Source organism: Lipophrys pholis, assembly GCF_963383615.2.
Source record: "Lipophrys pholis genome assembly, chromosome: 6".
Lineage (NCBI taxonomy): Eukaryota > Metazoa > Chordata > Actinopteri > Blenniiformes > Blenniidae > Lipophrys > Lipophrys pholis.
The window spans coordinates 24,676,791-24,703,031 of NC_137629.1; the positions used below are offsets into that span (position 1 = coordinate 24,676,791).

The 26,241-nt window shown below is 44.5% G+C and overlaps 1 protein-coding gene across 1 annotated transcript in view; it reads left to right on the top strand.

The window, feature by feature from the left end:
* Positions 1-26,241, top strand: part of ndst1b (N-deacetylase/N-sulfotransferase (heparan glucosaminyl) 1b) — a 44,856-nt gene that overhangs the window by 13,895 nt on the left and 4,720 nt on the right. Inside the window, exons 2-8 of the mRNA XM_080465590.1 lie at positions 16,758-17,786; positions 19,818-20,300; positions 21,079-21,166; positions 21,510-21,664; positions 23,315-23,500; positions 24,657-24,785; positions 26,017-26,199. Of these exons, the coding sequence (XP_080321716.1) occupies positions 17,241-17,786; positions 19,818-20,300; positions 21,079-21,166; positions 21,510-21,664; positions 23,315-23,500; positions 24,657-24,785; positions 26,017-26,199 (1,770 nt within the window). The 5' untranslated portion in view covers positions 16,758-17,240. The remainder of the gene's footprint in view (positions 1-16,757; positions 17,787-19,817; positions 20,301-21,078; positions 21,167-21,509; positions 21,665-23,314; positions 23,501-24,656; positions 24,786-26,016; positions 26,200-26,241) is intronic.

The window sequence follows — 26,241 nt, forward strand, 5'->3', positions numbered from 1 at the left end:
CTGCTGCAAAATCACAAGTACTGAATAAGTGATAAAGAATTTATAGACGACCCTATTAAAGCAGCAGCAATTTGCAGTGCAGGTATTTTTGAATGGTGGGGCCTTTGAATTTCTGTTTTCATTTTCTCTCCTCCACTCACATCCGTGCGTTTCTTTCTCCTTTAGGCTGTCAGTGACAGTAATATTAACCTCATCTATGCTGCCCTGTCCCGATGTGACCCAGATGTCAACTCTTGTGAGAAGTGGTCAACTGCGCTGCTGTTTGGGGTCTCGAGCCAGGCCGGCGTTAGTAATGCATTATGACTCCATCGCTCGGGGGTGGGAGGATGAAATTATATATTAATATTTTGTTGTGTGCTGTCGCACCCCACTTGGGTTGAGAAGTACTGCGCTTGCAAAAAAAAAAAAGATTCTGCAGAGTCATACACTGATAGGCATTTTTCCTCTAAAAGGCTGCCTTAGGTCTCGTTTGATTTTATCGTAGATTGCAAGCTATTGCCAGTGACATCCACACCACTCTTCCCCGACACCGACTACACACACACACACACACACACACACACACACACACACACACACACACACACACACACACACACACACACACACAGCCTGTATTCATCTGGCTGATAGTGGACTGTTTGCCACATTCCCCGCCACTCCATCTGTCTGAGTCCATCTCTGGTAGTGGAGGGGGCTCAGTCCTGTCACCTGAGGGATAAACTGTATGGTGGAAACTTCTATCCTCTGAGGTATGCAGGGGAGATGCTGGACCTCCGTTGGTTCAGCTGTTGGGGCCTGCACAGGCGGGGAGGGCACGGCATGTCTCCAGCCCTGTTATTGGTCAGAGTTATGGGGCTGGGCAAGACATTTATTGTTCACGCGGATTTCTTTTTTTATTGTGACTCTTTAAATCTAAATTTGGCTTTTGGTGAGCCTCCTGCAGTGGCAGTTTCTTTTCACTGTGCATTAATTAGGTTACACTGCTGATTTGTAAATACATGTCCAATTTCAACCTGCCACAGCTTTTATTCCTCTACAGAAAACAAAACGTGCTTAACATAAATGGTCTCGTTTTTGACAGGTTGTGTTTTTTTTTGGTTTCCCCCCCCCCCCAAAGGCACTGGTTAGTGGTTAAGGCTTTGATGGCTGTGGCAGCTAGTCTGAGGTCAGCCGGCTTGTACTGCTGATGGCAGAATCCCAGCTCTTTTTGTTTCCTTCCCACTGCGTTAAGCTCTTGACTTTTTTATGTTTTCACCACAAACTAATTAACAGAACTGTTTTTAGCTCCTACACATTGGACTTTTTCAGCCAGCAATGAGGTGCAAGAGGCCACACTAATCCAATTCCTACCGAATAATATCTGGGAGCGGAGTTAATTTATGAAATAAAGTGTAATTCAAATGAATTACAGGAGTATTGTGTAGCAGTTGTTGCCATCTTTTCCTGTTTTGTTTTTGTTAAGATTCCATTGATGTGTTGAGTTTTAGATACAAATATTCTCGTACGACGTAAAGTCTTATGAGTACAACTCTTGTCTTTCCTGTTCTCAGTTGGTTCACCGAAGGTAGAACATCGTGTCACTTTCTGTCTGGTTTTTCTTGTCGTCTCAGATGTTACTTAACGACCCTTGAGGTTCAGGTATTCCACTGCATCAAAAGAGTTTCCTGTGCCCATTGTCACATTTCCATCGTCGCCTGAAGTCCCGAGAACATTACGCCCATAAGTTATGAAAATGCACTGCTCCCAGCAAAAAAAAAAAATAATAAATAAAATTTAAATGACACGCTTGAAAGGAGACACGCCTTTAAAAAAATGGTGGATCCACATTTCCAGAAATACTCTAGTCCTAGAGCACAGTGGCAATAAGTGAAGATAAACCGTGATCACCCAGCTTTGAAGTTTATCCATCCATCCATCCACATGGATTCACAGTGACGGCATGAAGACCACAGCATCATAGACATCCCGGTCTACTCCAACTTCCTCCAGTTCTTGGGTCTGGGAGCAGTCTAAAATCTCGCCAAACAAGAACTATATATCCAGTGGGTCGAGGGCAGGTGGTTACATTTCTCGCTCACATTTCACAAAGTTCATGACCAGAGATGAGGGTGGGGATGTGGACCAACTGGCAGACAGAGAGCTTTGCTTTACTGCTCACCTACGTCGTTACCATAATTGGCTGGTACAGTGACTGCATTGCCCCATATCTCCAATCTGAGTCTTGCACAGTCTTCTCAATGTGGCAGGTAAAGTGTGATACACTGAATATTCATCCAGTCATATATGTTAAGCACTGCAGACCCCCCCCCCCCCCCCCCAAACCATACTGGACCTTTTTTAATGTACTACCTCCAAGCCAGGGACTTTTTGTGTTGTACAAAGTTAACCAAGTCTATACCCTGGTTCCACTTGTCAAAACACACAATGTTCCTGGTTGCTAGTGTTTTGGAAATAATCCTGCAGTCACTGGCTTCACTTTCATCAAATATCAGTGCAATTAAAGGGCCTGGCACTCCAGCTGAAGCTAATGCCAGCGACCTTTGAGTGAAGTCCACATCACCGCCTCTGCACTCACTAAAATGCTTCCATTGTGTTGGAAAAGCCCATCTTCCTTTGTTGGGAGGAAAGGAGGTGACAGTGTGCAAAGTGATGTTAGAAGTTCCTGTCAGTATGACTGTGAGAGAGAGCCGTCAAGTGACAGCTGGGTACTGAACATCCTGCTGTCTGTTGCTCACTTACACACACACACACACACACACACACACACACACACACACACACACACACACACACACACACACACACACACACACACACACACACACACACACACACACACACACACACACACATCGCCTCACCTTCTCGCCACCTCACCCTTTCAGGAGATATGATGGTGACATCACCCTCGCATAATGGAATCCAGTCTTCTTTCCCTTCCCTCATTGCTCTCATCAGCTGCTCGCTCTAATTAGATGAGGGTGATTTCAATAAAGTTACTGTCGTCCTCACTCCATTAGTTATATTAACACTCGGATGTCTGCCCTGGAGTCGTCTATCTATCCTCTTGCCTTTCACCGGGGGGGCCAAGCCTCCTCTTTTCATGGATCTGTGTAACCTAGTTACTGGGGCCCAGCGGGGGAGGCCAATCAATTAATGAACAAAGGAGCCCGCTCACTGAGCTGCGGCGCAAGTCTGGGACTATAAACAGGGCGCTCCCAAAACATGGTCGCTGTCAGTTCAGTGCTCCTCTGATGGATGTTGTTTTGCTTTGTTGTTTTTTGCGTGTGTCTGAGAGCACTATATCAGATGAGTCTAAGGCACTGGATACTGTTATCTGTTCGAAAACCCCACCAGATACTGTATAGGTGTCTTCTATTAAGAGTGAGAGAAAGGGTTGAATTTGGGTATTTTTGCTCGTGAAGCCCAGAGTGCCTTTAGTGGTGATTATGCTTCAACACATTGAATATGGAGGAAAATGGACCGTAGCATTTTCTGCCACCGTGCTGTGAAAAGGCCAGAAAGAAAACATTTTAGATATTGTGTAAAACACCTGTTTACCTCACTCACTGTGTGGAGCCGAAGCTCACAAATTGAGTGTGTGAGCAAAGGTTGAGCATTCATATTCAGAAGTTCTCTCCTGGCAGCAGGCAGATTTGGATGAAGAGCAAACCTCTTCTGCCGGTTTCATCCACCTTTCACCACTTTCTCATCCCTTTCTTTTCTCAATACCTCTTTTCATCCCAGTAATGCCCCCCCCCCCCCCCCCCCCATCCATCCATCCATCCATCAGGTCCACCCTCATTCTATTCTTGTTTCTTTCCAGCCTCCTGGTTTCACTGTCATCCCTTTTTCTTAATCCGTCCATTCGTCCCCAGTGCTGCCCTCCCCAGAGTGTCCGGCTCTGTCTCCCCGTGTGTGAGATCAGGGAACAGGCTGTTGTAACAAGCTGCTGAATAATGTAAGCGCAGGGCTATAGGCCAGGGTTTCAGTTAACCCTTTGATCTCTGATCACACGGTGGGTGAGGCGGACACATCATAAATGACGGCTTGGCAGCAGGGGAAAGCAGCCCGAAGGCCCTCTGGCTTCCACCTTTCACCAGCCCTCACCTAAAGGCTAAACTTCCCCCATCCGGTTTCATTGTCGTGGCCTTTGTGAGCAGGAACACGGTGAGCATCCTTAGCCTTTGTTATTCTAACATTGATGTATAATTAAAGGGTAAGAAAAGGCAATGCTGAATAATTGATATCGGAGCAAAGATGTCGTGGCACCGTGAACCTTACCGTACTTTTTTACTCGCAGTGCGGATGAAAGATTCACCAGTTGTTGTTTTTTCTGGTCCTCTAATTCAGTCTGCACTGATTCATTGTGGCAGCGTACTACGCTCCGGCTGAGGAGCCATTATCATTATTCCATCCTACCTGATGTCACCTTTGTTGTTAAGTATCAAAACACAAGGCCAGGGGCCTTGGTACAGTTGTATTAAATCTTCAGCAGCACTTCAGTAAAGCACACGTTATAGATTTGTATCAATTACCTGACCGAATTGTGCATTTCCAGTCTCCAAAAAAGCGTAGCCAGCAAGGTTTCATTAACCCTTTGTAATCAATACGGATTCCCCTCTCCTTAAGTGCTTCTACTTGGCTTTCGAGCCTCATATCCTGAGGCTAGGGTGTATTGATCTGAACCTCTGATTGGAAGTTTCCCTTCAGGAGTTGAAGGATAGCAGTGGGACCAGGGATGTTTTGGCCAGAGTGACGAATGAGTTGGTCCTCATGACTGGATCAGCTTACTCCTCGCCCCCACTTCCTTCTCCACACTGATTACAGCTCGAAGAAGCAGCAATCTGTGCGCACCTTGGTATGTAGCAGTGCAAGTGTGTGTGTGTGTGCGTGCCTGCAAGAGCGGTAACGGCTGTTTGTGTGCTCAGGAGAGCAAATGTCTGAGAGGCGTATCAAATGAGAAATGTGTTACATAGGGTTTACGGTGACGGCGTGTGCCTGAACCGCACTGACATTAGCAGCTGCTGGCCTGTTATGGATGGGTGGCAGTAGACAGATTTTAGATTTTACATGGCTAACACACTGCATGACAGTCTGCTTTTTCGATTTAGTGGTAGGACCCGTAACCCACCACTGATCAGAGAGCACACTCCTACACACATGAGCACACGTGTACATACACACACCATTAAACCGTCAGCCCGAGTTTGTGTTTGCTTACACAATGCCACACAGTGGCATTCAATCTGTAACTCTCACAGCCTTCCCAGAATAGACAGGATAAAGCATTATTCTATTACCACATAAATGTGTGTACTCTCCCTCGACTGCCTTGCTTTCCCCAGTATCCTTCTGTGAAAGAATAATGACATATTCTTTTGATTTTAGTGTGTTGTGTTCCAGGAGATATACCATTCATGTAGCCCTGCAAGGACTTGACCCTGTGCACGGACTCCAGCTACCCCCCTTCTGTAAGCTGATATGTGTGTGTGTGTGTGTGTGTGGTGTCACAGTCGGATACACAACAGCTGTAGAGGCGGCGGTGAAGAGGGGAAATGGGAATAGCCAGCACAGTAGACAGAGCCCAGATAGACCTGTCAGCTCTGTGACACCCACACATGCCTCACCCCCTGGTCCACGACGAGAACAGAGGAGGCAAACGCAGCTCGGTGAAGCGCAGGTACAGCGCCACAGCGGAGGTGCCGAAATAGAGTCTTGAGCGGTGGCAAAATTAAGGCTGAAGCTATGAAAAGGTTGACAGTGAGCATTGGCAGAGCAATGTGTATTTTGGGGAACACAGGCAAACTTACGGAAGAAACGGAAGAAGAGACCAGGAGAAGACGGTGCCTGGAAAAGTATTCGCCCACTATGGAAGCTTTCTATCTATTGCTTCAGTAAACAATGGGTTTGAGGACAAACAACCAATTATTGAATTTTTTCTTGATACGGACAGAAATTGAAAAATGATATATGGATAAACATGACGGTGAAACCCAGAACCAAGTGGCAGCAGGGAGAGCTCGCTACCTTTCTACGAGCAATATTAGATGAGCACGAGTGATTTGGTGAAAACCTGCATACCGAACGTTGCAGACATCTCTCAGCCTGAGAAGCGACAGGCTTTTGCCAGCATTAAACTTAAAATCCTCTTTGCTACTGTGTTTCTCTTGAGCGTGCACTTCAACAAAAAAAATAAATTGCGTTTGTGTAAAAAAAAAAAAAAAAAAAGCGTTCTTGAACTTCTTTACACTGAAGCATAGTCTCCATTTAGGAGTTGATATTTTACTGGTCTGAGGTCAGATGGAGATGTATCTGGCTCAGGAAGTACAATGAGTTTGAGGCTGAATTTGGAAGTTAAACAGATCTGATGAAATAGTTGGGAGGCCTTTTTGAATACATTTCTGTATCTACACAGTGACTGATCACGGTAAATTTGAATGAACTGAAAGTTTAGTCTTAACCCTCACCTGGCCACTCTCTTTGCTGTGTTTAAGGCTTCTCAGGCTGTCGGTGGCCTTGAGTCTCCATGTTTATGGCATCTTTACCCTCGACTATGTCTTAAAACGTAGCTTCACGCTTGCATGTTGCTGCAATGGGCTGATTTGTTCTCGGTGTTAAAAGATAAAATTGAAATACTTGGTTGATCGCAAAGGAAATTCACATTTCAAGTGTGTGCATACAAGAAGTGGATTTAAAGAACCAAACTATACAAAATGGCAAAATGCATACCAACAGTACCTCCAAACTGCTGTATATACAAACATAAGCATAAGAATTAGACAGATGACTATTTAAACATAATATGTTAACCCGAACTCAAGTTGTTCAGTTTTTTGGATGATTTGATCACAATGCGCTTCGGTTGGACAACGAAAGATTACAGATTACAGATTGGAGAGTAGTTGTGGTCAGATGTTTGCCCTTGTTGTGCCTACTGCCAGACGGTGTACTTGAGGCCAAATCGTGCAACTTTTGTGATTATACGGCACGCGCGATCGTCTGCGGAACAGTGCTCGCCTCTCTCAGCCACCATTGAGTACCTGTTTTACAGACTGGCAAAGAAAGCTGCAGTGCATGACGCAGTCTGGCCTATCTCTTGACATTGTGCAGGCTCAGAATCCAAAGAGTCTGAAAGAGAGAGCCAGCATTCACAAGCAGCCGGAGAGCCTGCGACCCACTTTCTATTACAGCCACAATCTGACGCACTATTTTAGGTGTCGAGAGTATTTTTCAGTTTTACACTCAAACCTGCAGCCCTTGTGATGTGGCCTCTAAAAACAGGTCGTTTAACCTCAGCACTGTACCTGAAGGCTCCTATTTAAACACACGAAGGAGTCGCGCCTTTCTCTCTCCACTCAATGGCAACAAAACAAGACAGAAACTGTCGTCTTAAAAACTGAATATACGGACGGAACTATGCCATTTTTTTTATCAGAAATTGAAAATTGAGATTTAGGATTTTCTACTTGATGTCCTTCAGTTGGATTCATTTTTTTTATAATCAAAATCTCTCCATGTCTCCCACATTAAAGAACTGAAAGGGCTCCACCACAGCTAGTTTTTACTTTCTGCCGAGTAATGCGGCAGAGAGACCAGACCCTCGTGGTGGAAGGATAAAATGGCAGCACCGCCTTTGGTTTACACCCAACATCACAGCATTGAGTCGAACGGCCAATAAACTTCTTTTGGTCTCTTCTAAAACTAACTTCAGATCTGATCCAAAATTCTCCCACATGCCGTCTGGCTAAACACGAGATGAGATGTCATCAGTTTTTTTTCTGTCTCTTTTTTAAAAAATAAAATAAAATGAAGAAAACTCGAGTTTCCCATTTGTCAGTCCACCATGAAACTGAGTCACCCTGGTAACTGTTATCTCAGCCGTGTAAGTATGTTTACGTTTGACTGGGACAAGCCTTTTCTTGTGTTTCATGCTCGTTTCCACCCGTTTTTTTTTCTCCCCCCATTTGTTTTAATCGTGGGTATTCCTGGACTTTACACTTCACAAATAAATATTTATATTTTCTTCATCTGGTGAGTAGGTTTTTCAGGTTAATAATTTTATTGTAACTGAACGATAATAGAAGTATTGTTGGCACGCAGTTTGAATGAATAACACCATTGTTTACTATTCCTCAATCCTTTCATACCTGCTTTATCCACATGAGAGTCACAGTGAGCTGGAACATGTCCCACTTCTCTCTGGAACAGCAGCCAATTTAAAGTCCTTACGGAGGAGCACTTATTAAACGCAGAGAAAGGATCCAATAAGCCGGCAGGTTCAAACCAGGAATGATCTTGCAGTGAGGCGCCAGTGTTACCCACTACACCAATCAACCCGCTGTTCATTATCCTCCAAGAACGGATTCATTCCCGTTTCTCATCTAGAGTAAATGCAAACAACATATTGTGCTATTTTGTATTTGTTGAAATGTGCTTTTTGAAATCCTGATTTGAATGGAGAAAATGGCAGCGACACTCGTTGCTGTTAATGTTGCCAATCTGGAAAATGGGGGAGCATGACTGCGGCTGTTTAAAGAACCACAACTATCGCAAGAAGGAAGGAGAGAGAGGGAGAAGAGAAAAGCTGGAGCTGAGGTTCAGTTTAAAAAAAAAACCCGCTGGATTTGTAATGGGATTCATGACTTGGCCTACAACTGGGAGTGTAATTATTGTTATTGCGATAAGCTAATCACAAAGCTGGCTATTTCTCTGCAGTCACAGTTTTTACACATTTAGTGCTGTAGTTATCGCAAGGGGGGCACGTGTCAAGTGCACACTGTTTGTTTATGTAGAACACACTGAAGACAAATTTCCACTTGCAGCCATTTATCTGTTGTTCTTGATTGTGCTCGCGAAGCAAGCTGATGATTATAAGTGTTTTCATGCAGGAGGGAAAAATCGTATCTCTTTGATCTCGCAGGCAAAAATATGGGCAGCACAACAGAATCTCATCTCTTGTGTCAGCTTTTCTTCCACACTGTGGTATTCCCATGGGAACACGTTTCTGCTGCGCGAATCACAGACGGATCAGTGCGGGCTGTTTCTTATCTGGACATGAAAGAAGGGAAGAGGAAAGAGGGAGGTGTAAAAATGGGGAGAGAGCGAGGAGAAGAAGAAGGAGGGCTCCCCTGGGAATCGTAATACCTGAAATTCACCAAGCGGCCTCTCAAATTTAGCTCATCATCACTTCATGAGAGGGTGTTGTGCTCGTACCTTTTGCAGGCCGGGATGCAGCCTCGGGTCGGCTGCTTTCCCCTCATTCTCTTCCAGATTGATTGAGTAGATTAGACAGTTATGTGTGTGCCACAGTCCGCGTTACAGGATGCCTGGGGATTTTATTATTAGTTTGATCGTTTTCCTTTATGCGTCCGTGGTCACCAGGAGTGGTGTTGTTGTTTGATAGAATCTCTGGTTCACGTCAGGTCAGCAAATCTGTTATTGCCGTCCTGCTGCAGGTGTGAAAGTCCTAATAAAACTGATGTGCTTTAGTCAGACCTTCTGCAGAGCTCTACTTAGGTTTTCTCAGCTGAATGAGTGTTTGATTTGATCGGCAGCATGAAACCGCGCCAACAAGTGCTGTTATCGCTGCTTACCCCGTCCACTCAGAACCCCCAGCTCCCACGCTCGCTCTCACATTCACACACAGGAAATGTCTTATCCACGAGGAGTGTGGCTTTCACCTCGAGTGATGTGTATTGTCTGTATAAGGAGAGAGCCATTATGAATCCTCCGTCCCAATGGAGACATTGTGCTGCCCTCCGTGCTCCCTTGTCCTTCAGTAGCGTCCCGAGATGACAGTAGATAAACAATGGGAACAAACAGTCACTCCCACCAGCATTGATCTGGCTCCTCTGCCCCTCCCTGCTTTCACCAACAACGCCACATTGATTCCACCTACACTCAATTTATATGAAAGCCCCCCCCCCCCCCCCGCCCCCCCGCCCCACCTCCTTTTCCTACCAGGACTGACAAAAATGATAAATGACCAACCCATTCCTTCCTCTGCCACCACCTCCCTCTTGCCGCGTGTTGGCTGTCTGAGGCTCTACAAACCTATTTCTACCCCCAGAAATCCAATAGAGTGAGCTCTCCCTTTTTCTCTCTCAAGTGTGTGCATTTTATTTTTTTGCACAGGGAGTCCAAGGGTTATTCATTGACTGTCCTTCCTGTCATTTCCGCACATAAAAATGTCAAAAATTTATTTTTGACCTTCCAGGATATCTACATGCATAATGTCAGTCCATCAAAAAAGACAAATGAAGAAAATGATTATGTATTTTAATGGTACACAGCACGAGCTAACCTCTCCGGTAGCCGCTGCCCAGTAGTCCGCAGTGCTGCTCAGACATGAAATCATATGCACGGTCTCCAAAGTGAGGTCAATTATTTCCTCCCCTCTGGTTTAATCGGTTCTTTCTCCTATCCTGTGATCGTTGTTTAGTTAATGCGTCTGCAGTGTAATCAAATGAATGAGATTGGAGATAATTCTGACGTGACCCTTTGGATCAGTTATTATCCGCAAACAAGGAAGATTAAAGTCTCAGTCTTTGGAACGTTTCCACAAATGATAAAGTATTTCTTGTGGACAATTTGAGTGTCACCATGCTTGTTAATGGTGCAGGGTCTATACATTGATATACTGTGGCCAAAAGCTACCGGTAGTTATCAGCACATGGGGGTGTTTGTGTGCAGGAGATCGAGGATATTGACAAAAGGTGTTGGTTCCATTTTTGCCATACTTCCCCACTGTCCACTGGAGTAATACCTTTGAGGAAAGTCTCCATTTCACATCTCGGTTAGACCAATCCCTATTGACCATTCCCCAATAGAGCTGCGCCCCGCCACACTTTTTTCCATGCCTGCCACAGCTGATCTGCACTGCTTTTCCCACTGTGAAGTAATCCATTTCACACTTCCTGATGCTCTCAGATCCCTCGGTCCCTATAGCTCCTGCTTGAGATCTAAAGAATACGACAGGTTTGGGAGCCCATGTAAGATGAAAATTACTCCAGAGTGCCATGTATATTTTATTCTCTGCCCTCCTTGTTTTTATTCATCTCTGTCCTAATCGTCCCCACATAATATGAATGTGTAATCATGGCATTATGCCTGTGCCTGCTGAGGTTATCTTACTGGAAGATGATATCTGTGTTGATGGGATCTGACACGATCTCTCTAATGGAAGTGTAAGGGTGGGCCTTTGCTCTGTCTGATACTGAAATTACTATACAGACATGCTACAGAGATCCACCAGTTCTCTCTAATTGTCATTGAACACACTTGCTGTCTTCCCATTCTGTTCATAATTGCTCACAGGAAAGAATTTCGCTCCCTTGTCTCTATTTGAGGGTGATTCCCTCCCTCTTTGTCCCATTACCGTGTCAAAGAATAACATTGCAATCATTTCAATTATGACGGCGCTGGGATCGAGGTCTTCAAGTAGGGCCTTGAGAAGTAATTGGAGGAGCACAGGCAAACTGAGGAAAGGCATTTTTCTCCTACGAAATTGCCTCAGTCTTGGAGACGGTAAATTGAGGTGCTGAAAAATGATGTGATAATTCAGCCACATGGTTTCGCAGGGAAATTGTCTGAAAGTCACTTTCTGGAGAATTAGAAGGCAAAACTACATTTGCCTCCCGAGTCCTCTGTCCTTCACGCAGTGGCATGAAATGAATTGATGAGACAGAGGGAGAGGGAAGTGTCGGTGTAAATGTTTGCAGCTAAAATGAAGCTGCCTGCTTGTGCATTCAGATTGGCAGAATGGTGGGAGGCGGAAACTGGAGTGAGGACACGGTGCCTCGTTCCACACTATTTCACGGCCTAAGCCTTTAATCGCAGCAACCACAATGAATGCATAAATTGCAATTCAAATTTTTCAGATTGATTGATTCTGTATTGATGAGTGCCAAGGCTGGCTGGGGCTGCAAGTGTAGCTTTAAAAATACAAACCTAAAGAAGGCAAGTCCTTGCTCCTCTTCTGTGCTTGTTTGTTGCTTTAGATGCGCTTCAAAAGAAATATGAAAATTCTTGCTTTTTGAAGTTTAATCTCTCACAAGAAAGGGGAGAAGGCTGAATGCAAATGCAGAAATTTGCCTGAGCTTTCCTTCTTAGTGGTTGTGGTTGGGGCATTCCAATTCCGGCGACGGTGGACAGTCATCACCTCTAAAATACAACATTTGAGTATGCTGCATGCAGATTTATGTAAAGTCCTTTGAATAAGTAATCGGTGCAAAAAAAAAGCTGAGTTGAGTTAGATTTTAACCTCACTCAACACACTGTTGAAATTCTTCTAGACTCTATTGTGTCTCATTTCTAAATCCCTGTAAGGCATCTTGCACAGTAACAGAGCTGCCATAAGCACATTTGGTACTGTTTGCAGTGCTGAGATTAACAGGATTATAGATTAGGGATTACACTGGCATCATTCTAACCCATTTAACCTTGACCCATGGCCTGCTGAAGCAATTCATATTGTAACCCTAACCTTGTTTGGTGTTGTTTGCGAGAGCCGGCGTGTTTGAGCAAAGGCTCAGCAATAATGTTCGGGAATGAATGAAAACGGCAGCTCCTCAAAGGCGTCTCTCGAGTCATTCTTCACTCTTTGTTCGTGTGGCTTCAACACACAAAGACTGAAAAGTCACAACTATGATGGCAGCCTTTTGATGGGAGTCCTATAGATAATTGTCCTCACTCTATTTTTTTTCAATAGTTTCCACATCTCTCAGCACAACGTATTTCCAATGTTTCCAAGGAGGACGTGTTGTTGCCAAGGCCTGTGGCGATTGAGCTCAGAGGGTCATCGTTTATTTCTGTCAGTCAGGAGCAAGGGGACCGATTGGAGGGAAGAGCAGCAGGGGGGCCGCTGTTGAGACCCCGAGGGGCTGCAGAGGTCCAACGCTCCTTTAAAAGTTTATTTGTCCAAAGGATCACCTACAGGCAATCAGACTCTGGTCGACAGTGTTAATATACTGACTCTCCTCACAAATCCCTTGGACACTTGGCCTTATTCACACTTTAAAAGAAGTGCCAGAGCAGTGTCTGCGAGGGGAGGGGAGGGGGGAAACGGGCCGCATATGAGGCTACATATGGCCAACCGTAGTGTTGTTTATCCAGAGCGTTGTTACAGCTGAAGAGCAGCCTTCGTCCCCCTGTTCCTCATGGTCTCTCATTAATCTAGCAGTATGCTTCTGGCATGCTTCCCGTGATGTAGAGGGAGCAGGTTTGAGTGACCACCCACCCTGAGGGTGAAGCATTAGTCTGTCCTTTTGGCCGTCACCTGCTATTGTTTATGCCTCCACTTCGCTCCGCCGTCATGTTTCAGCAGCTGTAAGATAATGGGGGAAATATTTTAATTGAGGCTTTCAAAGCTTTAAGATTGATGGCCTCCCTTTGGGTTAATATTCTTGCTAATTTCTCTTGCCACGCTGAATTTTCTCAAGGTTTCAGTCGTTGGAAAAACTTTCTTTTGTCTTCCATTCCCCCTAATTTGTATATCTTTACAATCTTTTGTATTGGGGTGCTTCTAGTCCACGTGTGCAATTACAGAGGTCATATTCAGCCTCAGCTCCGACCATCATCGAGAAGGAAAAGGTTGGCTCTGGGATACGCATTAGTCCCATCTGCCTCTCCTTTATGCATGAGTTAAGACACTGACTATCCTTGGCAGACCGAAACACGCTGGCGTCTACGGAGCTTTTGGCTGTTCTTCACCTTACCAATATGTCTGCTGGCTATACTGCTCATCAGCTTTTGCAAAACATGAAATATTCATGTTCTCCTTTCTTCCTCTTCTGCATTTTTGCATTTATTACATCTGGGAAAGGAGAACGTTTGCCGCCGCATCGCGGCTTCACCTTAGGTAGCACATAAAGTTAGAGACACATTAGGTGAGATGGGAGTGTGGACATTTGAGATCCATTAGCCATTATTCTGCTCAGTCAGTGCTCCACCTTCATCTCCATCATAGTGTAATGTATTATACTCTTGCTGATCCCACTGGTTCAATCTGGAGGCCTTGAGCTGCCCTTTTACCTGTGCAAGCTGCTCTCTTACTCCACTTCTCTTTCTCTCCTTTGCTTCTTTCATCTGGAGCGCTCTGCATCACAGTCTGAAGGTCAACATCGGGAGGCGGTCATCTCCACTGTGACTTGGCCGGAGAGTGAAGTTGTCGGCGCCTCGACTCAGTTTGTGTTGTGTTACCCTTACATCTGCTCCCAAGCCATGTCAACAGTGTCATTAGAGTCACAGCGGAGCTTATTGCCTCCCTGCGGACGTCGGCCAAAGATAGTCTCTTCTGAGGTTGCTCATTAACAGGAAATGACTTTAGGCTGCGCGTACGCTGACTTGGAGGACAGAACGCTACAGCTGGAATTAGTATTGTGGTTCCCCTCATTTGTGCATCGAGAAAACAAAACAGAAATAGGAATAGAAAGTGGTATGTTTCAGTAACGTGCCAATTGTTTTGTAGCAGGTGAGCCGCAGACTTATTCAGACTCACAAATATCTGAATCTGATGGAGTATCTTCTATTATTATAGTTTTATTATTATTATAGTTATTAGTGGTTGATTTCATATCTTATATCAGGATTCTAAACAGTTATCTAATTATATGGAAACATAGAATTTGAAAAGTATTGCCAGAATTATGAGATTTAAAATGCAATTTTTTATATTTTTTAATTTAACGAATACGTGATTTTTTTTCACATTCAGTGTGCTGTTATACTCTGTGTGTTCAGCACCGCCCCCTACTGAGAGATGGAAGTAAATTGTTGCATATTTGTGTTTTTGACCTGGGACACTGTGGGACTTCTTTCATGTTCAAATATTATCGTGCTACTGCCAAACTCAACAGTGGTTTTGAGGAGGCAGTTTAATTGGTTTCAAAATAAAGTCATGCCTTTTCATGTATCGGCATGATCTTGTAGATTACCAGGAATGCTTAATCTGAACAGAGTAGATTTGAATTTGATGTGTTGCATAAGTATCCGGCATCATAGTATTATTTTACTAATATCAAATCATCTTCTTGTCTAAACTTTGCTGCCAAGTATTTTTCTTTTTTTTTTCTTTAAGTGGCCTCACAAGTTCCGTGCCAAAGAGGCTTGAAAAACAAACAGTTTGACCTCTGTGTTGTGCTAAAAGTTGTAACCCCGACCTTTTCTTCTGCCACACTGTTTCCAGCAGGAGCCACTTCCTGCGGCTAATCGTATTTTGATATGCTGTGGCACGAACCCCTCGCTCCCTCAGAAATGAACAAACAGGGTACCCGGGGGATCTCGGTGTGACCAAGGCTGTTGGTTTTTGTCTGTTGCGCTGTGATACATCCTCTGAACGCCCACTGTTCTTTCACGGCCTCCCTTTACATTAGACTCTGCATCCCTATGAAGAGGAAAGTTGGACACGACTCAGAGAAAAAAAGAAGTGTGATTTCTGCCACAGCACTCGCAGGGAGATTTAAGGCATCCTGTTAAGCTTATCTGGAAGGCAAGAAGGGAGCAGAGACACTTGCCAGAATGCTGACCTTGATTACATTAAAGGGACACTGAATGAACTTGATTTTCCTCGTGTAGGACTGTGTGCACATAAATGATAACTGCAATGATCAAGGATTCCTTTTTTTCTCCTTTGATAGTAATAATAAAGAGGGTAAACCTCAAGTTGACCTTCTATGGTATTCAGTTTGCTGTGAATAGTATGGACATGCTTGCATTTTAATGTTACGCACCTTTAATTAAATCTTGCTTTATTGTGATGCTAATAAACCCCTTGGTGGCATTATTACATCTATTTTATGTCCATTTGTGTCAGAGTCTTGATGGGTTTGGTGGTCACTGTTTAATGACTTTGGATTGAAAGGGATGTGACTCTAATGTGGTGTCTGGGGTTTTATTAAAGGGAAGTGTGTGTCTGCACCGCAATAGCTCTCCGGCTTAATGGTCAGAGCATTTCCATGCAAAGGTAATGATGCTCTGTCTCATTTCTCCACCAGGACTCTAAATGGAGAAATGATGTTTTCTGTAAGTGACTAGCTCACACCATTCTCGGGCTGCATCCTGTACTTTTCACACTTGGCTTGATGGAGATTGACTAAAGGCCCGGCGTATTATGTCAGGTCTGCAGAGGTTATAGCAATGTATATGGAGTGTGGCGAGGGAGTGTCTCAGGAGTAAAGGATCTTATTGTTCCAAGGTCTCTCTCTCGTTCTCTCCGCCACTGTCGCCCGTGTTGTGCTCTTTGATTGCCTTGTGTCCATCTGCATGCTTTTCTTCTTGCACTACATTCTGATCCTGATGCTTTGAGGATTCAAGAAAAATAGAAGGCAAGTGTCCCTGCGGTTGATGGCTTCACTTGTATGCAGCCGCACACTTCGACTGGACTGAATTGGGAATTGGCTTTGTTGTCCCTCACATTTTGCTTATTGATTGCATGGAGGCTGAGTGAGTGTTGTTTTTTTTTTTTTTCTTTTCTTTCTTTTGTATGTGTGTGTGTGTGTGCGCGGTTTGCATACACAGGGGTTATGTCCGTGTGTGTAGGGGGAAAATTGGCAGCTCTCACTTTGTGTAGGTGAATGCAAGGACTACTTAGTTTGGAGTGAACTTTTGGAGTGTTGGCACCAGTAATACACACGTCTCCCACTCAGCACTGGGCCCACACAACAAAAGAGCGCGATATGCTGTTTGTTCTATAGAAGCTGATGCCGCGCTGTTAGATTTTCACATTATTTTCTTATGTTTTGCCGTTTTTCTAGGTCAGAAGATTTGATCCTGAGGGAATGGTGCTGCTGAGATGACCTGTGTGGCCTTACTTTCCTCAAGAGATTATTCTCCAATCAAAAGAGCGGAGCAAATTCCTGCCAGGACATGGTTGACAGGCTCACATGATGGACAGGTGATAGAGTCTTCCATCATCTTTCTCCACCAGTGACTCGGCCTGGCAGCCCTTCCTCTGAGGCATACGTGTGTACCAGCGGTCCAAGGCCCCCTATTTCTTTGCCATGGTGACATAAGCAGTGCTGCAATATGAGGGAGAGCCAACGTGAGAGCGTGTCATTTCTTTCTCCTGTAGCTGCTGCGGCCGCTACCTCAACGCCATTTGTGTTTAACTCGGTAACGAGACTGACTCTGTTGTAAATAATCCCTGCTCGCTGTTTTCTACCCACACCGAGAAAGAAAGAGACTGTCCCCAAGGCGTGTTGCTGGGCCAGCGGGGCGGACCGGCGTGGCGTGAGACGATGCTGGGATGCGTGACTCGCCTTCGTCGGCTGGTCCGTCTCCTCCCCCTCCAGATCTCCCTACTGCTGCTCTTCCTCTTCTGCACCGTCAGCGTCTTCGTCTCTGCCTACTTCCTTTATGGCGTCAAGCGGGAGCTGGAGCCGTCGGGAGGGGGCGTGTCGGGGGCGGAGGGAGCATCCGCAGACTCCGATGACCCACGGGTCACGCCCTCCCGGCTGCTGCCGCTGCGAAACGTCCCGGGGGGCCCTGGAGTGGACCCTGCAGGGGCCAGGACAGACCCCGTGGTTCTAGTGTTTGTGGAGAGCCAGTATTCGCAACTGGGCCAGGAGATCGTGGCCATATTGGAGTCCGGCCGGTTCAGGTACCGGACTGAGATATCTCCTGGTAAAGGAGACATGCCCACATTGACGGACAAAGAAAGAGGGCGATTCACACTGGTGATTTATGAGAACATTCTAAAGTACGTCAACTTGGACGCCTGGAACCGAGAGCTGCTGGACAAGTACTGTGTGGAATACGGAGTTGGCATCATTGGCTTCTTCAAGGTTAGGACAACACCACACTCCCTCTGCCTCCTCCCTCCCCACCCTCATCACCCTCCTCTCACTCACACCTTCTGCCCTGTCCATCTGGCTCCACCGTCTCTAAGGAGATAGGACTCACAGAGTTGGAAAGACCTGCCTGGTTTAATATCACTCATTTCCACTGCACTGTCTTGTGTTTTGTGTTTTCTGTCTTTTTTTTTTATCTTTATTCTGCAACCTTGTCTCCTTCACTCTTTTTCCCCCAGTCCCTCATTCCATTTTCTTTGCTTTCTCTGTTTTGTTTTGGTCTCCGCAGTTATTTAGTCATCTGCCTCTTTTTTTTCTACCACCCCCCTCCTTTTTTTTTTTTTTTTTTACTCCCTTTCTCCCTCATTCTCGCTCACTCTGTAATCCCTTGATGCTCCGGTTTGCCCAAGGCCAGTTTTCAGGTCTTATTGTTTTAATCACCATCTCTAAGCTATGGAGAGAATATAGAAAAAGGCAGGGATGGTAGTGCAGAGATGTTGGGCGGTGGAGGTGAAGGTTAGTCTGGTGGGATTTACCATCTATTGCGAAAGAAGAGAAGAGAACCAGGGTGTGCATCCCAATGACCTCGTCGCAGAGCAACTCTGCTCTGCAGCTTTGCAGTATAACGCCACCGATATACACTGATGCCACTGTGCGGCTTGAGCTTATTGTAGATGTATCAAGATCCAGAAATCCATCCGTGAAAGAACATATTGGAACCGAAATTCAGAAAGCAGCCCGATCTTGCACGAGCATCTTTAATTTGAATCTGAAACATTTCCCTCAGCACAAACTGAAGCTCCAGATCTTCAAAAGCCCAAAGTACAAGATACATGTAGAATATTTGCCTAATGAAGTTCATTTTTTAATGCTTGGTATATAAAGATCTTTTTGAGTCATTTTGATTTATTCTAAAATGTCCTGAATATTATTTTATCATATTAATGTTTCCTAATTTCAGGGGATCTGATAACTTGTCAGAAGTTGGACGCAATCACCAGTCCATTACATTGTCAGGGATTTAACTTGTAAATCCATTTTATTTTTTTACATCTGTTCTCTGTCTGAAATTGGCTTCAACCCGTTTTAATGCTGCTCTAACACCCTCAAACCGACTGTCCCGGTTTGTTCTTCAGAGATAAAACTCTCAGGATCTATTTTAACTGCAGACACGTGAGAGCACGCTCTCGGATTGAATGCCGTAAATTTCTTGGTGAAGAACATTTTATTTCAACAAACGGGATAAACTAGTGAAATAGCAAAGTAAAGACAGTAAGTTCCCTATGATGAAGTGTGCAGGTCTAATTTATGTGTGCGAGTGTTTTGTAATACTCCTCGTATTTACAACATGTGGAGCCACTACTACCAAACAATGAGATAAAAGAGCCTTATGCTCCACAAACAGTTATAAAAATGCAGCATTTTCCAGGCTCTAGTTTGCACATCACAATAGAGGAACATCAGTAGCTATCACACAGACACCATGCAGAGCATGTCAGAGTTAACTTTGTGATGCTGTCACAGACACACACACACACACACACACACACACACACACACACACACACACACACACACACACACACACACACACACACACACACACACACACACACACACACACACACACACACACACACACACACACACACACACACACACACACACACAGTGGTAAAATTCTAAGGAAGACTGAGAAGTTCAAGTGCGAGAAAAAGTAAGCAAGAATTGGGTAATGACAAGTTTTGGGAGGGGACATTTCAATGAGTCAAGACTGAACCCTCAGTCTTGAAATCATGAAGGACACAGCAGGAGGTTATTCGTTTTGACTGCAATCTCGGAGCATAGCAGATTGGGCATAGCAGGTAGAAGCTGCCTCATGCCTTCACATTTGAGTAGGCCTGACATTCCTTATTTCACACATGGCTGGAGAAATTGGGGAATTATATCCAATGCAGTTCTGTCTTCATCACTCTGATTTATGATGAATCTGTGTGATTTCTCTCTTGTCTCTGTGTTGCCCAGGCCAATGAAAACAGTCTGCTCAGTGCACAGCTGAAAGGCTTCCCCCTCTTTCTGCACTCTAACTTGGGTCTGAAGGACTGCGCAGTCAACCCCAAGTCTCCGCTTCTTTTTATCACTCGGTCGGGCCAGCCCCTGCCAGGTCCTCTCCCCGGAGATGACTGGACAGTTTTTCAATCCAACCACTCTACCTATGAACCCGTGCTACTGGCCAAGACCCAATCAGCCGAGAGCATCGCGTCGATGGGGCAGAATGCGGCTCTGCTCCCGTCTGTGGTGCAGGACCTGGGGTTACACGACGGCATCCAGAGAGTCCTGTTTGGAAACAATTTGGTCTTCTGGCTACACAAGCTGGTCTTTGTGGACGCGGTGGCCTTTCTGACGGGCAAGAGGCTGTCGCTGTCCCTGGAGCGCTACATCCTGGTGGATATAGATGACATCTTTGTGGGCAAGGAGGGCACCCGCATGAAGGTGCCTGATGTGAAGGTGAGTTTGTGCATGTGTCCCAGGGTGGGAAACCAAAGTTTTCCCAGAATAGAAACGGAACTCGCTTATCTATTCATCACCCAATGTTTTCAACAGTCCCTCTACTAAAATGTGAAAAAATTGCCTCACACATAGCATGTGCTATCCCCTGCCAGTCTCACAGAAACCCCTTCTTCTTGCTCCTCTTCTCCTTCTGAATGCATTCGTCCCACTAGGCTGCTCAAAGCTGACAGGCCCCGATGCTCGCACTGTCACAGAAGCTCCACAGCAATGAATATTTCAGGGGCCCAGAGACATACAAAGACTGTTGAAAAGCTCCTTGCTCACGTCCCCTCAGAGCAGAACAGACTCTCCTCACATGTGGAGGCAGAGGGTAGAAGAAAAAGTTATGGAAAAGGCATCAAGGCGTCCTCACTGGCAGCGCAACAGTGAGCTTTTAGGAACGAATCACACCCTGACAAGACGGGATAAATCTGAGAGCGTGAGAAGGGTGTGTGTGTGTGTGTGTTTGTGTGTGTGCTGGGACTCTCATCCAGTGAGGAGATCAAATGAAACAAAAACCCGAATCAGAGGAGAGGAAAATATCAAACGGAATGAAGGAGAAGAGTGAGGCAGCTGGGAGTGGATGTTAGATGTTTACCGAAAGAAACTTGCAGAATGAAATATGTATGTGGGCACGCGACTGCCTGGGTGTTGACGCTCTTTCATTAATGCGCTCATGCGCCAGTTTGAGCACGTCGCGCATTGACTCACTCTCCGATTCCTCCCACCGTTTCAGGCCCTGCTGGAGACGCAGAGGGAGCTGCGCACCCATGTGCCCAACTTCACCTTCAATCTCGGCTTCTCAGGGAAATTCTTTCACGCTGGTAAGACGCAGCCGGTGAATGGAACTCGCCGGTACTGTGCACTCCTGCAGAGATCAGAACTAAAACTGTTAAAAATAATAGATAAAGTTTAGATTTTCTTTTCATTTCTCTAATTCCATATGTTTTATTATTACTGATCGTAACACTTCATTTGAACATTTTTTAGTATTTTGCCTGGTTGACACAATCATTCTTATTTTCCCACCAGTCACTTTCTTACTTAACCTCTTTCGGTTTCTATTTTTATCAGTTTTTTTCTCATAACCTGTCACCCTTATTTTGTTTTTGTCTGCTTCCTCTTCTTCTTCCTTCCCATCCCTAATTGACCCCTTCCTGCGTTCAGGATCTGATGAGGAGGACCTGGGAGATGACTTGCTGCTTTCATATGTCAAGGATTTCTGGTGGTTTCCTCACATGTGGAGTCACATGCAGCCCCATTTATTCCATAACCAGTCCGTGCTGGCCGAGCAGATGTTGCTCAACAAGAAGTTTGCCATGGTGAGTCATCGGGAAGCGGGGAGTTGGGGGGGTTGGGGGGGCAAATGTCACATCACAGCTTTGGGTGAACACAGAGATCAGCGCTGTCCCTCCTTATCTTGTCATTCTGGTTTGAATAGGCCATTCCGGGCAGTGTAAATGTTTATGTATTTTTAGCTCACCTTTAGCTTTAGTGAGCTGTTGGTCTGACGCAGCGTTGTTGTCGTTAGTAATTTCCGTTTATTGTGATATCTCAGAAAATGGTCGGATAACCTTTTTTCAAATTTGACAAGAGCTTAACATGTGTCATTGACATTGTTAGCGTCCAAAAATTATATTTGTAGATTTGTTCATTTGGAAATGGCAGCCATTTTCAGCACTTAAAGGCAATTTCCACAAAAACCGTCACATACTTTTTTTCTCTAATTTGGCAGGGTGTTAATATGGGTCATTGCTATCGTTCCCGTCCAAAAATTATTTTCATAGATTTGTTCATTTGGAAATGGCGGTCAAATTTTTGCCGAAAATGGCCATTTTTGGCAAATAGATGCAATTTTCTTTTCCATGATACAATTTAGTCGCTCCAAACGCACTGCTATATTGCACACTTACGCCAGCATTCTGATTTTAAAAACACCCGTGTATAACAAGTGCATTATGATCAGTTGAAGGCTCGGATGATGTAAACTCAACTCCGATGCATATAATCTTCAACGTATAAAATTCTGGTGCGCTACAGGGCCACTGGTCATGAGTATATATATTACTGGTTTGTTGTGATAACACTTAAAGCAGGATGAACTGTTTCTTTGTCAGTAAATACAATAGAGTGAACGTTGCTCAGTTTGGTCAAACAGATTGATCTCGTTTTGATTAAGGAGTTTAACGGAGTGTCACTCCGATGTCATGTTGCACACGTCACCAATGGTTTTCTAAATGTCAAGACATACAAGACATCCAGTTCTATTAACTCGATGAGGAACAGAAAGTGTGTCGGTTGTTGTGAGACTTCTTCTTTTCTCAGTATGCTACCGTCTAAATATATAACAGTTTTTTTAAATAGGGGTCATCTTTTCTTTGGGGTCTGATAGTCAGCTCCTGATGTTATGCAGAGTTCTCCGTAACAACAGTGTGGGAGTCTCCAGAAAAGAGAGGAACATGCCAGACATGATCCGTGAACTCTCGACTGAACCGGTCAAATGTCGGGTGCTTGTAATAAACAGTGATTTAGTGACAAGCCAGATTAACATTGCGGGATGTCGTTGTTTACACGCCGTTCAAGAGTTGATCTGCGAAACATTTGTACACATATGAACCTTGTAATAAAAGAGGAATGTCTGTTATTCAGAGCGATAGGTTATACAAGTTAGATTTGTACACATATCCCTGATGGGTAACGCCCATCTGTGGTTGCAGTTACTGTCTTCTGGTGTGTATTTCACAAGGAAATATTTTCCCTTCTCAAAGATTCTTATGGACAGGCTGGATTTGCATGAATTGACTGGAGCTGCGGTTCATTGTAAAGTAATGAATGATTAACTGATGAAACTGTTGGATTACATGCTGCATTGCATTGAACTGCCTTCTCTGCCAGTAATGTTGGGTATTACATTTTCTTCTTGCCCCAGAATTCAATGGATTGATGACTTTAAATCTTATTCTCCCCTCTAGGAGCATGGGATCCCCACTAACATGGGGTATGCGGTGGCTCCTCACCATTCGGGCGTCTACCCTGTTCATATGCAGCTGTATGACGCCTGGAAGAAAGTATGGGGCATCAAGGTGACGAGCACCGAGGAGTACCCGCACCTGAAGCCCGCTCGCTTCCGGCGAGGTTTCATCCACAGCGGCATTAGCGTAAGGCCTCTTTTCAAACACGCATTCATAAAGCCTCATTATCTCCTTACCTCTGGCCTGTTGATATCTCTCTCTGTGCTTTCTCAACATACGCTGCAACCTATAATCCCTTTTAGGGTTTTCGTCCTCCATCTACATATTCTATCCTTCATTCAATAATTATGTCTCCGGCTCCGTGTGCCTCTTCCTCTGCCGGTTTCTCTCTATTCTGACTTCGTCCATCATGGACTGCTCCTCTCCACCTCTGCTTCCCGAAGTCCTGAAGATGAGCATAGTTTTATTTTCATTCATCACCGAACCACCAGAAATCCAGAAAAGGCAGTCGTCTCATTAGCCCTGTCGGGCTGTTCTATCCTTCTGTGGCGTGGGAGATGATAATGTAGTCAAGTGAACCAGCCTTGCATGAGACACCTGTCTGAGTAGTCCTTCCTAGCACGCCTTGGCACCATAACGAAGACTGACATCTCTGGCAAAAGCGTAGCAAGCGTCGCCTCGCAACCAATCACTGAAATGTCAACAACCCAAACAAAAAAAAAAACAGGCTCTTTATTCAGCCTTACAGGCCGAGCGGGTGCCCAATAATACCATCATGAGAGCAAAATTAAAGTTGAATAGATTACATTCAAGAGGTTCAAAGGGAAAGGGTGAAAAAAAAAATGGTATCCAATTCTTTCCCAGGTTGACCTTCAGTGCAGATAACAAACAGTGCAGCCTCAGTCCAGTTCCTTTGTAGTGCTGGCATTCAGTCGGCCTGTGTGGTCTCCCAGCTCTGTTCCTGTCCTTGAGATAGTGCAGCCTGAATGGACAGTCTCCGCTGCTTACTGATGATTGATATTCAGTCCCCCAGACACTCCAAACTGTAAATGCATTTCCATGAATTTCCATATAGACTCAGAGTGAATAAGGGGTTTGCTTTGGCTAGATGAGCTGCATAATATGAATGTTATTGAAAGCAAACAATGTGTGGGGTAACTGCCGGGAGTACTGACGGCGTCGCTCCACTCTCAGTGGAGGGCTGATGGTGCGTGTGCGTGTGTGCGAGCGCTTGTTTGTGTGTATGCATTTCTTGTGTTCTTTTTTTTTTTTTTATTGCTGGTCTGTAATTTTTCTCTCTCTCTCTCTCTCTCTATTTGGTTTTGTGTTTATTATATCATAGGTGTTGCCCAGGCAGACATGCGGTCTTTTCACACACACCATCTTCTACAAAGACTACCCGGGCAGCCCGAATGAACTGGACAAGCTCATTAATGGCGGAGAGCTCTTCCTCACCATTCTGCTGAACCCTGTGAGTCAATTACACGTTTGCACGGCTCCGCTTTTGTCTTGCACACTTGGAAACCCATTTAACTGCTCGTGCAAATTGAAATTTAAACAAGAGACCGGACAATGACTCGTCAGTGACTCACTCGCCGAAGTCTGCATCGTGCTTTCTCTTTTACCGGCGCTGCGAACGCGCCTTTCATCAGCGCCAAAACACAGTGTTCAAAGTGTTTTGAATTCGGGCCGCGTTCTTTTGTTGTGTATGATGGAAAGATCCGTGGTTTGTATCATGTTTCAGATATTTTACTATTCCACTGTAATCAGGTGATGTTTGAGGTTTTGTTTGGTCAATTTTTATTTTACTTTCCACTCAGTGCATTTCTCTATAACTTCATTTATGAGTGAGTTTCACATGCAATAGATGTGATTTACTCTTTTGCTTATGGCGGCTTATTAGATAGAATCATTGGCGTATATTTATCTGTTTGTAAGTCTGTTAGCGATATTAGGTCAAAACTACTGCATGGATTTTGTTGAAATTTTCACCACGGATGGATATTAATCCATGGAAGATTCCATTAAATTTTGATGGGGAACCGGATCCTGATTCTGGATCAGATTTCATTTTAGAAGTCTTTTAAGGATTACGTTAAAACTACATTTTTCACCAGCTCTTTACCACTGACAGATGTTAAGCCAGTGAAAACACCTTTAAAAGTTAGAGGTGATCTGGATTTTATTTTTACTTTTTCTGAGTCCAGGTCAAACCTTTGGCGGCCGTCAGAAATCTCTGATTGCTCTTTATTAATACAGTGACACGGTGCCGACGCCAATGAGACAATTTAAATTTCATCAGAACTTTTAGTGATGATTGCAAGAGAATAAAATGTAACACGTCAGGTACTTTAAAAAAAATAAATTGTATCTCCTGTTATTTAATTATTTAGTTATTATTGTCTTCACAACTATTAAAATAAATTATTATAATTTCAGAGCTCAAAATTTACTTTGAATTTAAAAAAATGTAAATTGTGTTTGGCTTCTTCACTGTGGTTTATTTAACCTGCTTCAGGACGTTCTTCTAATGTTCCTAATCAGAAAGGAGAAAAAAAAGTACTTATGTACTTTTGACTTTACTGCACACATCTCTGATTTATTATTTACTTGTACACATTTTGTACCACCACTTAGGATCTAATTGAGTTTAGCCTGAGTGCATTAATGAATCCTGCTCCATTTTCTTTGTCTATTAACAGATCAGTATCTTCATGACTCATCTGTCCAACTATGGGAACGACCGCCTCGGCCTGTACACCTTCAAAAGCCTGGTGATGTTCCTCAAGACGTGGACCAACCTGAAGATGCAGACTCTGCCTCCTTTTCAGCTGGCTCACAAGTATTTCAGCCTGTTTCCCTCGGAGAGAGACCCCCTCTGGCAGGTGAATAAAAAAAGAAAAAAAAAGAAAGAAAAGATGCTGGTA